The sequence below is a fragment of the Osmerus eperlanus genome, chromosome 22 (genome assembly GCF_963692335.1).
Source record: "Osmerus eperlanus chromosome 22, fOsmEpe2.1, whole genome shotgun sequence".
NCBI lineage: Eukaryota > Metazoa > Chordata > Actinopteri > Osmeriformes > Osmeridae > Osmerus > Osmerus eperlanus.
Genome location: NC_085039.1, coordinates 3,230,089 through 3,243,915, shown reverse-complemented (window position 1 = coordinate 3,243,915; position 13,827 = coordinate 3,230,089). Strand labels below are relative to the sequence as shown.

Genomic DNA, 13,827 nt, shown 5'->3' with positions numbered 1-13,827 from the left:
CCAAGAAACATCTAAAACATGCATGACAGGGGTTCCCTGAGGACAGGGTTAAGAACCACTGGTTTAGACTGTTTCTCCGTCTGAAGTCTAGAGGCCAACTCGATCTTACTTATGAAACATTTATTTTGGACAGATTTGTTTCTTTATTTGGTGAACCAAATGATCAACAAACCAGCTTTTATGGGACACGATTGTTCATTATTTCTAGTGTCCTTCCCTTCTCTGATGAAACATCTTGTGAATCCAGTGGGTTGGTACAGGGTATAGAGATGTTTGGACAGTGATCATTTTCATATTTTTGGATGCAAATGAAGTACAGATTTTCAGCTTTATTTCAAGGGGTTGACATCTCCACTTATCTCTCTGCTGACTGGCCTGCTCAGCCCATCTGTGGGTTTTGGTCATCTGAGTGTGAAAGCCTATTGCATAGTACCCCTGTTTTAGCGGCATCTGATTTTGAGCATCCATTTAAGATGGAAGTGGATGCAAGCAGAGAGAGTATTTTCAACAATGTTGAGATTAAAGGCGTTCTAATGGTGTCGTTAAAAGACAATTCTGCAGACATGCAGTGACATGCAATCTACTCTTCCGATTGTTATTTTGCACCAATGCTGAGGTCTAACCGTGTGGATAGTTGCTGCTGGGTCATTTTGAAAAACGGCTTCGGAGTTCATACGTTGTCAGTAAATAATGTTAGTGTTGTGAATAAATAGCACATTTTGCAAAATGCCATATCCAACGTACTGTCGTTGAGCTCCAATGTGACTGTACAGTAGTGTTGTCACAATATTAACATTTGGACTTCGATACTGATACCAAGTGTAGTGTCACGGTACTCGATACTGAAACCATACTAATGATTTTATTGAAATTGAGAAATTTGTCAATGGTTTTGTCTTTTATTTTCAATTGGAACTTTTTACAATGTGTATAGAAATGTAAGCATAAATAAAATGGTTCCCCGGGTGGTTGAACCCCTGAACCCTTGTTCCCTCTTGTGCTTGTGTTAGAGACTGGGGTAAAGATTTAAATCTTTAAAACGTGTTATACGGCGCTGTCGAGCGGGCAATGGAGTAGGTTGTGTTTAGTTTGGGCTCCCTTCGAACTTCTGTTTTTTTTTTATTAATTTAAGTTTAAGTTGTTTTTCACTCTGTTTCAAACATATTTTCTTAAGTTGAATGTGCATATATTTGCGTGAAGATGGCGTAAAATCTGCGGAAATATACAGTAAATTCACTGAGTCAACCAAATCCAGGCCCAGCACCTCCTCGTCCGTGAGTTCTGCTTCCTCCCCGGGCTCGGGCTCTCTGCATCACGTTCAACGGAGAGGAAAAGGAGTTCATAGATGCAAGCAAAGCGATGAGCTACGTCAAGACGAATATCATAACTACTGTAGAGGGCTGAGCGAGTAACATTGCCCATTCATCGTCTCTGAACTTTGACTGGATGATAACTGTTTGATCAGACTTTTACTGTAATAAGGAGGTTGATCAACACCAATGTCTTATTTTCTGTTATATGCGCTATGATAGGGTGTATGCTTCTACATTGTGATAGGATGCACTTTTTTCTTTTCTTTTTGAATTTACTTTTCATACCAGGGGTTTGGTGGGAGCTTGAGCAGTTGGCTCTATAGAGTTCCTCCACTCAAACACTTCATGTGCGGATTTGTTTCGGGAGGATACGTTGAGCACCCTGTTCCTGTAGGTGCTGTGGGGGTGGGGTTACAGGGAGGGTGTGCCAGACTTTGTTGTTTAATTTTAGTGTTTAATTTTCCAGACATCTGTGTTGTGGTCTATCTGCTGTCATTCTAGGTTCCCTGTAGGGCTCGGATATCTGAGCTTTTTTTTCTCTCTCATTATGACTGACTTCAGTATACCCAGAGGGTCGGATTGGTAGTATGGTTAACTGTGAGCTGGAATTTTCAGGCACTTAATCATCCTTTAAAGCGAAAGAAGGTATTTTACACATCTGAAACTGCTTAATATAAATATTGCATTTCCTCAGGAGACACATCAATGGTCATCAGACCATTCTAGACTGGGAGGTCAGTGGTCAGGACAGATATTTTACTCAAATTTCCATTCGAAGGCTAGGGGGGCAGCTATATTAATTGATATAAATACACCATTTACGATGAGTAAAAAGTGTGGTTGCTGACCCCGCTGGGCACTATGTTATTGTTGTAGGGCAAATCTATACTTTTCCAGTCATTTTGGCCAAAGTTTATGCACCAAACTGGGATGATTCAATGTTCTTCACGAAAAAACGTTCCCGCCTACCGAATATGGCATTGCATTACCTTATACTCGGCGGTGACATGAATAGTGTGCTTTCCCCTGGGTTGGATCTTAGCTCACCCAGATCCTCGTGCCTGTCTGGGGCAGCGCGTTCTATCCAGCTCTTGCTTGAGTCATACGGAGTGGTGGACGTGTGGCATTTTCGCAACCTTGCTTCCAGGAGTTACTCCTTTTTCTCCTCAGTTCATAATACATACTCTCGTATAGACTATTTCTTTTTGGACAAAAGAATGCTTCCCCTCAACCAGATGAGATTATGGACCCATAGTTATTTTACATCATTGCCCCTTAACTATGAGAATGCACATTCTGGACACGCAATCCAATTACCGCCCATGGAGACTCAATCCTTTGCTTTTGTCGGATGATGTGTTGACTAGTTTTTGTTTTTTTTGGACATTAATCAAACACCTGGAATGTCCTCCCTGATGATTTGGGAGTCACTGAAGGCGTATTTACGAGGTCAGGTCATCTCATACTGTGCTAACCAGAGGAGAGTGAGCACTGCTCGACTAATAGAATTGGCGGAAAAGATTCTTGAGCTGGATAGGGCACATAGTCAACTACCTTCTGCAGATTCTATGAAGAGGCGTTTGTCACTGCAGACAGAGATCAACCTTTTATCGACGAAACAGGCTGAGTGTTTTATCTCCAAATCACGATACAGGTTTTATGAGCATGGGGAAAAGGCTGGATGGATTCTCGCTCACCAGCTAAGACAGAGAACTGCTAATCTGACCAACTCTGAAATATATGACGGGCGGGGCTCAAAATGTACAGATATAAAATTAACTCCAAGCTTTTTATATGTCACTATACAGCTCCGGCCCGTCTGTAGACCCTTCTGTATTGTAAGACTTTTTTAAGACCCTGCATGTTCCGTCCTTAGATCCAGGGGAGGCTGCAGGGTTGGAGGAGGACCTTTCGGTCGGGGAGATAGCATCAACGATTGGCTCTATGCAAAGCGGCAAGTCCCCAGGACCGGATGGATATCCAACCGATTTCTGTAAGTTTTCAAGGCAACGCTCCCCTTTGTAATTGTCTGTTTTCAAGGAGTCGTTCTCCTTGAGAGCCTTGCCATCTACTATGCGTGAAGCTGTTATCTCCTTACACCTTAAGAAAGGCAAAGGCCTCTTGAGTGCAGCTCTTACCATCCAATTTCTTTACTAAATACTAGTGCTGTCAGTTAAAAGCGTAGTATAACGGTGTTAACGCAAACCCATTTTAATGGCGTCAACTTTTTTATCGTGATATTAACGTTCTTTTTGGCCTAGCAAATTGTGTTGTTTTTTTCACATGCTGTTGCAACAACTAGTAACGTTAGAAAAACTACAACACCACACTGGATCTAGCTAGACCGGAAACAAAACAACAGGCACGCCGTGTTGTGTAATGGAAGCTTTGAATAATGGTCAAACGTTTTTCTTTTAAAGAACAGAATATTTGACTCTCCAATATGAATCAATATTACAAAGAAGAAGAATTTCGAGTTAAACAATTCGTTAGACAATGGCAGGTTCTAGCAACAGCACTTGACTTCATAGAATCACTACTAACACTGAAGAGAGTACATTCCCACGTCACTTCCTGCACTTCAAATAAAAGCATCCCCTTTACATTATACACCTTCAAATTAACATCAAATTTCCATTAATAATTAACTGTTCTTAAACTAAACAACATAAATCAGTTAGTTTATCCTTAACTTCAAATAATTAATTAATGTACTATTAAACTCATCTTCCATTAATAATAATTCACAACACTCCCGCCCAATGAACAATTGTTCATTACTATTCAGTCCATCACTTAATTAATCTCCAAAGGATATATCAGCTGAACAGGTCTCCTTAAGAGACTGCCCATAGAGGTACGGACAGTACAGGAACAAATTAGTCCATCTCTCCCTGGATACAGTTATGTTATCCTGCCTATTTTTCAGGTCTGCCGGGGCGCGTTGTCTTCTCCGATCAGGATGACATCTCCCATCTTCAGCACAGTGGGTGGAGGTGTCTCACACTTGTGAGCTGATTTCAAGTCCATCAAGTAGTCCTTTTGCCAGCCAAGTTGCCAGTTCCAAAGGCTAGTCAAGAGTCTCTGCCGGTATCTCCATCTCCTGCCCATGTCCTCTCTGCTCACATGTGTTGCTTGAGATGGTGGGAGCATAGTCATTGGTGGTAGAGAAGTCAGTCTTTTCCCAACCAGGAAATGAGAGGGTGTGAGTGGCTGGGGCTCTGAAGCATCTTCATGTACATAGGAGAGGGGCCTGGAGTTCAACACAGCCTCTACCTCTGTAAGCATGGTTGTGAGTTCCTAAAAACTTAGTGAAGCTTTCCCGAGGATCTTCTTTAGGCATGTTTTTACAGATCTCACAAGTCTCTCCCAAAAGCCACCCCACCACGCAGCTCTCTCTGCGATGAACTTCCAGGTGATCCCTTTATCAGTGAAAAACTGTGAGGTCTGATCCTCTGAATGACTTCCACAGTTCCTTAAGATCTTGGTCTGCTCTTTTGAATGTTTTTGCATTATCTGAGTAAATTACTTTACACAGCCCTTGCCTTGCAATAAATCTCCTTAAAGCTAAGAGAAAATGTTCAGTAGTCTGGTCTGAAACTAACTCCAAATGCACTGCCCTAGTGACAGCACACGTGAAAAGTGCAATGTATGCCTTCTTAGGCTGTCCACTAGACTTCAAAGGGCGGGGATTCTGTGACTGTATGTCTTTAACCTGCTGTACTTGTGTAGGTCTAACAGTGGTTCAACTTGTTCAGTGCTAGTGAGCTGTACTGCCGTCTGAAACTTAGACCTGAGTTCAGTGTTCTCATCTGCAACACAGTCCTCATCAATGCTCTCTGCATCATCAGTTGATGACGTTGAAGGAGGGCCGCTCCACCACAGCTGGCTTTTGATGAGGTTCTCGATGCTCTGGCCTCTGGTGGGTAAATCCGCAGGATTGGTTTTCCCCTAGCAGTGCGACCACCTTTCTGGATTTGTGAGGCTTTGTATCTCAGTCACTCGGTTTGACACAAATGGCTTCCATTTCTGTGCTGCACTGCGTATCCAATGGAAAACAATCATCGTGTTAACCCTTGTGCTGCCTTCGGGTCACATGACCCAAAGGTTCATAACGAACCATCGTTGTGTTTACCCAATTTTACCCAATACAAATAATTGTATTTTAACCTTTGCAATGTGGGGGGTCTGAGACAGCCCAACGGTTAAAAGAAAATGCTTCACTTTGTTTTTGTATGAGGTAAAGTTGTCGCAATACGACAGTGGGTCACAATGACTGATGGGTCAGAATGACCCGAAGATAACACAAGGGTTAAGCTGATTTTTCTCCATGTTCAGTGGCTTGAGAAGGTTGTTTCCTAACCTTGCTCCAATCAGTGCACCCATGAGCTCTAAGCGTTCCTTCCTTGTTCGGTCCTTGTAGATAGGCAACAGCACTGTATGCCTTCTCACTGGCGTCGCAGAAGACGGTGTCAGTGTCGTGAGTTGGGCTGGATGTCAATGTGATACCATTGCGGAATGGACAAAAGGTGGAGCTTTGGCAGCTCCGCACACCACTGATTCCATTTTTCAGCCAAGTCTGTGGGTAGCTGTTCATCCCAACTGACTCCCCTCTCCCACAGTTCTTGAAACAGGCATTTTACCCGTATGGTGAATGGAGTAAGGAAACCAATAGGGTCAAAGATACGACCTGATGTCTGTAGCACATTTCTCTTTGTGTTTTCTTTACCCTTTAAAATGTTCAGTAGTCCCTTTAAATCAAACACAAACTCATCCTTCTCTGAGCTCCATACTAACCCCAACACTTTCAGCACATTTCCAGAGGTGTCTGTTTCTGTCGCGTGTTCCACTCCACTTTCTGTCCACTTGGCTTTCAGATGTGGAGAGTTTGTCACCCATTTGCACAGGTTCATGCCGGCGTGGGACAGGATCTCCTTTGCTGTTGTGGAAACTGAAAAGGCTTCATTAACATTGCTTGAGCTGTAGATCAAATCATCCACGTAGAGAGACTCGCTCACCGCCTCCACTGCCCTGGGCTGCTCACTTTCATATTGCTTGATGTGGTTTCTTATGGTGGCAGCTAACAGGAATGGGCTGGGTGACACTCCAAATACTACTCTACTCATCCTCATAATGCGTAGCTCATCTTTACAGTCTTGTGTTGGAGGTCCATGTAGCCACAGGAACCTACCAGCATCTTTATCCTTCTCTGCTACAGCTATCTGCAAGAAAGCCTTAGTGATGTCTGCAGTAAAGGCTATCTCATGGAGTCTTAATTTGATTAGCACATCTAACAGGTTTGGATTAAGGTTCGGCCCGGTCAGTAAACAGTCATTTAGGGAGGGGCAACCTTCCTCGTGTGATGATGCATCGAATACTACTCTCAGTTTAGTTGTTGCCTTATCTTCTCGAATAACAGCGTGATGTGGCATGTAGTATTTCACAGCCTCTGGTTGCTCTGCCGCTGACACGTCCTCACAGATGCCTTGCTGCAGATAATCCTGTATGACATCATTGTACCTTGAGTACAGGGTTGCATCCATCTTTAGTCTCCTCTTGAGGCCTTCGAACTGTCCTTTAGCCACTCTAAAGTTGTCTGAGTGTCTGTTTGTTAGGTCGCCATGGTAACTCAACTTGGTAACGACCATCCTTGTGTGTCACAGTCTGTTCAAAGTTCTGAAGAGCTTCAGTTTCAGCTGCACTCTGTGTCTTCTCATTGACAATGCCCAGTGACTCCACTTCCCAAAAGGCATGCAGCTGTTTTGAGATCTGGGTGTCCTCTTCTAGGCTGATGTGCATACAAGTGGGGTCAGTTACACTGGATGTTGAAACTGGCCCCTGCAGGGCCCACCCGATTCGCCTGTTTCGGCGAATAAAAGTGCAGTATTTTCTTAATGCCAGTATTGTACCGTTCCTAAACACTACTGTACAGTAGCATATCTTAGCTACTACCAGTAACAACAGTTAAACACTTAAAAAGTAAGTTAGTTAGCTAGTACCTACTGTAGCTCTGCTCCTAAATTCGCCGTAGCAAAAGTTCTGAGCTAACATAAGCTAAATTAGGTAACGTTATCATAAACTGTAGCTAACTTATTCTTTGCTAAATTTAACTTAAGCGATCTTAGGTACAGTATTCGCAATACTAACTAGCTGGCACGCTGCCAGCAGCTATTGCGAATACAGTACCTCAGTAAAGAATAGTTAAGTTAACTAGCTTTAATGTTTTTGCCTGCATATGCCTGCAAAGGACTGCCCAGTCTCAGATGGTGGATTGCGCTAAGGAGGACAAACGTTCTGCTCTCAATGTAATCACAACGGAGAGTTCCAAGCGTCGACAACTGCAAAACTGAACTTTTTGTTCATTTAACATTGTGATAAAAAACACAATTGTGAGATTTAATGTACAATACGATGTACGCTGATATCATTTGTACATTTACTTTCGAAAACAGTAGTCAATTTTCGCTAGTTGACTGAGGCGTTAGCATAATTAGCCTCTGTTTGACGACATATACGACAGCGGTCTGATAAATAAAGTTTAAAATCGTTAAAATAATAAACATGCCTCACATACAAATGAACGTTTTATGATTTATTATGACATTATATTACTAGTAAACGATTCATGGGTAAAATTATCATTATATACCTGTAGTTTTAAGCCAGTGTAGCTCACTGTAATGCTGTACACAACACGGTTTAGAAAAACTTGGAATTCTACTGCTGTTTAGGAAGCCAAACTGCGACAGTAAAATCTCAGCACCCTTACTTAAATCAAAATTCCCAGATGAGTTTTTCAATTGGTGAACCAACCTGTCACTCAAATTAGAGCCAATCCCTGTGTGAATACCATCCCGTATGTGGCACAAAGGTTTTCCCATTTTAAGAGGTATGTAATGGTCTGAGAGTACTTTGTGCCATTGGCTACTAACCTGAACTTTAATGCCACAGCCTCAATTTGATGTCACTCTGTTCATGAAGGTCTCCTCTACAGGACTGTGAAAACCGATAACCTTTCCCAGCTGGGTTTTTTTTTTTTTTTTTCATAATCGAGCTTATGTTCGAGGAGTGCCCCTGTTTTAGAGCTATATTTTGAGCGCTGACAAACTCCCCATCGCTCTATCTAGCTAACAAAATATGGACAGATGTGCCTTGTTTTCGCTCATTTAATTGGATCGACCTCATAATCTGTTAACATATAGTGGAAACGTACATCTACAATGTGTGGTCTCAAATATACATAAATATTTTTAAAAAACAGCGTTCAAACAGTCCCCTCAGTTTGGCTAGCAAGTTACAGCAGCAGCAGCCTGGCCCAGTGACAGGTAGGGGGAGGGGCACACTTGGTGCCCTTGGTGCACCAAGTGTGGGATCTTGCTTCCAACAAATTGTTTAGACAACACATTCATTTGGAGCAGATAAACATCTAAAAACATGCGAGCTAGAAAGTCCCAGATCAGTTTTTTCAATTGATGAAACAAACTATCATGTAAATTAAAGCCAATGCCTGTGTGAATACCGTCCTGTATGTGGCACTGGGGTTTTAACAGTTTAAGACGTCTGTAATTAGCCGAATGGTCTTTACACCCTTGGCTACTAACCTGAACTTCAATGCCACAACCTTAAACCCCACTTACGCATTTTTCACGAAGATTCTGGCATTCACCAATGTTTTCTTATTTGGGATTTGTTCTTAGGTAAGAACAGAAGGTACGCACACCCAAGAGCACTCTTACGCACAATTGAGAGCTGACATGTTTGCGCAAAATAAGTAATTATACCGTTTTCGTCCGTTCTTATTTAAAATTGAATATTTTGTCTCCTTTATAATCTTGCAACTAATATTTTTTATTATTTTACACATAATTAAATGTTTGTTTTAATAAATACACACTACACTTACACTTCTGCTCATTTGTAAAGCACTTTGAATTGCCATAGTGTATGAATTGTATGAATTTTTCCGATTTCACCTCGCATCAAAACCTTGACTAGGTTCTAGGTTCGGATTATGCCCCGATTGTTCAACGTATGGCTCGGCCCCTGATGGGGGATGGGCTGGCTTTGGCCATTACACTGCCGGGCTGAAAATGGGTCCCACTCCGGCCCAGGCGGCCCTGATAGTATTTATATATAATATATAGAATTGCGCAGCTCCCCCTGTCAATGATCTAGCACCCCCTTAGCACCTGCATTAAAAATTCTCTGGTGCCGCTCCTGCATTTGACCCATTATCCAAGCTATAAGTAGGTCAAATCGGCTAAGCGCTTCTAGTATTTTATTATAGAGGTTATGAAAATGTTAAGACTAATCTTAACTTGTCATTTAATAGTTCGTTTTTAGATTCTAATTTCCTTGATTTAACTATAAAATGCTTTGTATTGAATTACTTTAAAACACAACTTAATTGTCCCAAGGGCAACCCCCCCCCCCCCCCCTTTTCTGGCTCTCCCCAGTTTCACAACCAAAGGCTAGATGGGTCACATCTTTCTTTGGTTTTAAATGTTTAGTTGTCTACAAGCATGAAACGCTGGGAGGCAACACTCAGAACATGCAAACAGGGATAGTCCGCCATAGAAACTTGTTCTCTGCATCTCTCTGTTGTCCTTCCACTGAGAGCTGCCAGGAGCTGTGATCAACCATATAAAGGCAAACAGGGACCAAGTCCCTTTGCTCACCCCATGTCCTTGCCAGGGGGGGGGGGGGGGGGGGGGAGAATCCTTGTGAGCACATGGAGAACATGCAAACTTCACATAGAAAGACCCAGGAGATAGCCAAGCACTGAACAGTGCCCCAAGCCTTCTTGCTGTAAAAAAATGGTGACTACCTAGCTAATTTAGCTAACTGACGGAAAGTAAATTATCAGGTAAAAGTAACCAACTTTGCTGGTTGATTTGACTTAAGCCATGTAATTCTTCAGTAGTCATTTAACTACCCAAGTAGCTAAGTGGTCTTAAGTGTCCACTTTTCTATACTGATTTTAGTAGGCTCTGCACATTTTAATTGGAGAATATAGTAGTCTCACCAGGGAGAAGAGATCATTCTGCAAACCCAGCCGGTCTACAGGGAGCAAGGTGAGGTCTCTGATACCAGGTAGCAGGCTTTCAAGCATGGATGAGCTGTACTGGATACGATAGAATCCCACTGTACCTGGATTAATCTGTAGTGAGAGTGGAGAGATTGATTAATGTAACAGAAATGTAATTAGATTCAATTTTTTAAAACAGCAATAAACAAAACAAAGTGTTCTAAAGCCACAATCATGTTAGAGGTATTACATTGGATTCGAGAGACACCTGCACTCTAACACTGTCTATAATGACAAACATTTGGAGGGGAAGAGGAATAGAAAATCTTTCTAGTAATGTGCATGCATGTAGTTTGTACACAAGTCACTTAAATCAATACATTTTTATTAACATGGGGCAGCTGGCAAAATGAGCATTACAAGTCATGGTTAATAACTGCCATGTGATCATTAACCTCAAGAAATACAAAATGTGATATGATGCAACACCATACCAACTTGAATTCTCCCTGCATATTATAAATGCTTGACAGGAAACAAAGCAATGATTCACAATTCACTTTTTACATCTTCTCTAATGTTCGTTCGTTTTAGCCTACATCCATGGCCAAAATAGAATGAATAGGCTAATATTGGGCATTGCATTGTGAGCACGATGATTTCTCTTCCTCATCTTTCAGGTTGTTTTCGGAAGATGCGATTGGCACCAACAACCAACAACCGCCCGTTTTCACCAGAGCGTGTCACATATAGTGTATAAATATACCTAATATGTACAATTTAATTATGTGCAAAATTAAAATAATTTAATTATATACAGTGCATTTCTTTCACGTGTAGACAATGACACAAGTGCAATTCTTGTGTCCCTTTATTTTACAGTGGCAACAATAGATTGCAAATAAGCCATGTTTTGTAAGGCAGATAAACATAACTTATAAATCAATTTTTGCATGTATTCAAACATGGGCCAAACGAATCATTTGCCAATAAAATCACCAATGAAAATGGACAATCTATGTGTGTAAGGCTAATTAGTGGATACTCTGAGACTAGTTTGAGATCAGGTCACATGACTAAGGAGCTATTGAAATGAAAATGTTTGAAACATTCATGTAAAATCCCCTGATATGAAAAAGGTCAATCTAATGTGTGTGTGTGTAAGACTAATTAGTAGATACTCTGAAACTAGTTTGAGATCATAGGTCACATGACCAAGGAGCTATTTAAATTAAGGTATGGGCGGGGCTGTAATGATCGTTTGTTTCACAAGAGATTTGAGACATCGAGAGCTATAAATGAGTCAACAGGTCTAGAGCTCACTGTGTAGTTGGGCTGCTACACAGTTGGGTGGTTGCACAAGTTGCGCGAAATATGTTCTTACAAACTCACAAATGACTTTTGCCTGAAACTCCTTCCCCGTCATGCAAAAAGGAGAAGGTGTCATGTGAGTGGCAGATGTTCAGGGAACAAAACTTGTGAACTCTGCCAGACATGTAAGCAACAGTCTGTGGAAAATACAGTACGAATACACCAAAGACATGCTTGGAGGGACATAACTTGAGTTGACTATGTTGAAGGGAACTTGACTTGATTGATTTGCGATGCGGTCTTAAGGATGGGGTTCCCCCTTACCAGACACAGCCTGAAAGGTGCTGTAGAAGCCTAAAGGAATGTGTTGATCAGTTGGGATGGTTGGCTTTTTGTTGGGTGTGTAGAGCTTTGAATGCACTCGCGTGAGAGCGGAAATTGGTGTTGTCAGACAAGCACAGAGTGGAGCCGCACAGTTTGACCTCTCCTTTATTATATTTTATTACATTTATTATTTTAATTTCATTTGAGTATATCGCTTTGATTTCATGTCAATGTTTGGAAAAACAAGTAAAAACGGTAAACATATTCAAGTGCACATGTATTTTTGCTTGGGGTATTCGGTTCAGGAGAAAGGGAGTATGTCAAGCTAGGGCTTAATTTGGAAACCTACATTAGTCAAAAAACCTGCTCTGCACGGATTAAAGGAATTTGTAACAACCTAACTAGAGAACAGAACACGGAATAAGCGTGAATGTTGACCATTCACGCTGCTCATTATTCTTATTTTTATATATATTTTATTTTATATTTAAATTGTTGTATTCTTAGATTGTTTAGCTCTTAGAAATAGTTAAACTTTTGTACTTTTACTTAATATAAGATCTGTATATGTTTAGTGTTTTGCACCTCCCTGCCACAGTAAATTCCGTGTTTGTATAACATACATGGCGAATAAACCGAATTCTGATTCTGATTCTGAAATGTCACATTAAATAATGTATTTAAACTCAAGCTTGTGTGGTGAGTTGCTGTATATCAGTTGTAAACATTTCTGTAAAAAACTGACCCATCTGCAACCAACGCAAGCATACCCCACAATTTCCCCAGAATTGTACCTTCTCTAGTTACATTAATAATTGCATTGCAGGTCGATATAAGGTGTTCCCATAAATGTTCTGCTTACGCTCCTAACATTTTCAGTCAGGGGTTACTGTGCTCCTAGTAAAAAAAGTTAGTCTGGAGCCCTGCTTTGGTGCAACATCATCGCCAAGTGTTGCTACATTTGCGCTTCAGAAATGACAAACAATTACAATAACAAGGGAGTCAGATGGCTGAGCGGTGAGGGAGACGGGCTAGTAATCTGAAGGTTGGCAGTTCGATTCCCGGCCGTGCCAAATGACGTTGTGTCCTTGGGCAAGGCACTTCACCCTACTTGCCTCGGGGGGAATGTCCCTGTACTTACTGTAAGTCGCTCTGGATAAGAGCGTCTGCTAAATGACTAAATGTAAATGTAAGAAAATGGGCAAGTAACAGCCGCAAGTTGCTCAACTCAATTCCTGAAGAAGACAGAGAGCAAGGGTTTCAAGATCTGGACTTGGATGAAGACAACTTGCCGATGGAGAGAACATTGTGAATTCAGCTGTGCACCGAATCAGATCAGTTAAATTTCCAGATCAACGTCAAAGATCGACCACTCACTATAAGAGGCCTGCTTTCCCTCGTGAGTTCCATCTTTGACCCGTTGGGTTTTCTTGCTCCAGTCCAATTTTATGCCGAAGTATAGCTGGGACGAAGACCTGACAGATAATATTGTTAGGAGCTGGGACAGATGGATCTCGGGTCTGCAACAGCTTGAGAATTTTGGAGTCGACAGATGCATCAAGACAAAGCAGTTTGGTGCAGTTAAATCACTTTTGTGATGCGAGTGAAGATGCTTATGGAACAAGAAGCTATCTGCAGTTGGGGAAGCTAAATCCACTCTGATGATGGCAAAAGCAAGAGTGGTGCCTTTGAAGTCTCCAACTTTACCCAGAATGGAACTGGCTGGAGCCACAGCTGCAGTAAAGATAGACAAGCTTCTGAGAAAAGAGCTTGAACTGGAACTTCACAACTCAATCTTCTGGACAGATAGCACGGCTGTGCTAAAGTACTTGAACAGTGTAAGCACAAGGT

The 13,827-nt window shown here is 41.6% G+C and overlaps 1 protein-coding gene across 5 annotated transcripts in view; it reads right to left on the bottom strand.

Moving 5' to 3' along the window:
• npepps (aminopeptidase puromycin sensitive) overlaps positions 1 to 13,827 on the bottom strand; it is a 208,030-nt gene that overhangs the window by 76,061 nt on the left and 118,142 nt on the right. For all 5 annotated transcript variants that reach the window (XM_062448799.1, XM_062448803.1, XM_062448801.1 and 2 more), the window contains one exon: positions 10,339 to 10,473. In XM_062448799.1, coding sequence (XP_062304783.1) covers positions 10,339 to 10,473 — 135 coding nt within the window. The remainder of the gene's footprint in view (positions 1 to 10,338; positions 10,474 to 13,827) is intronic.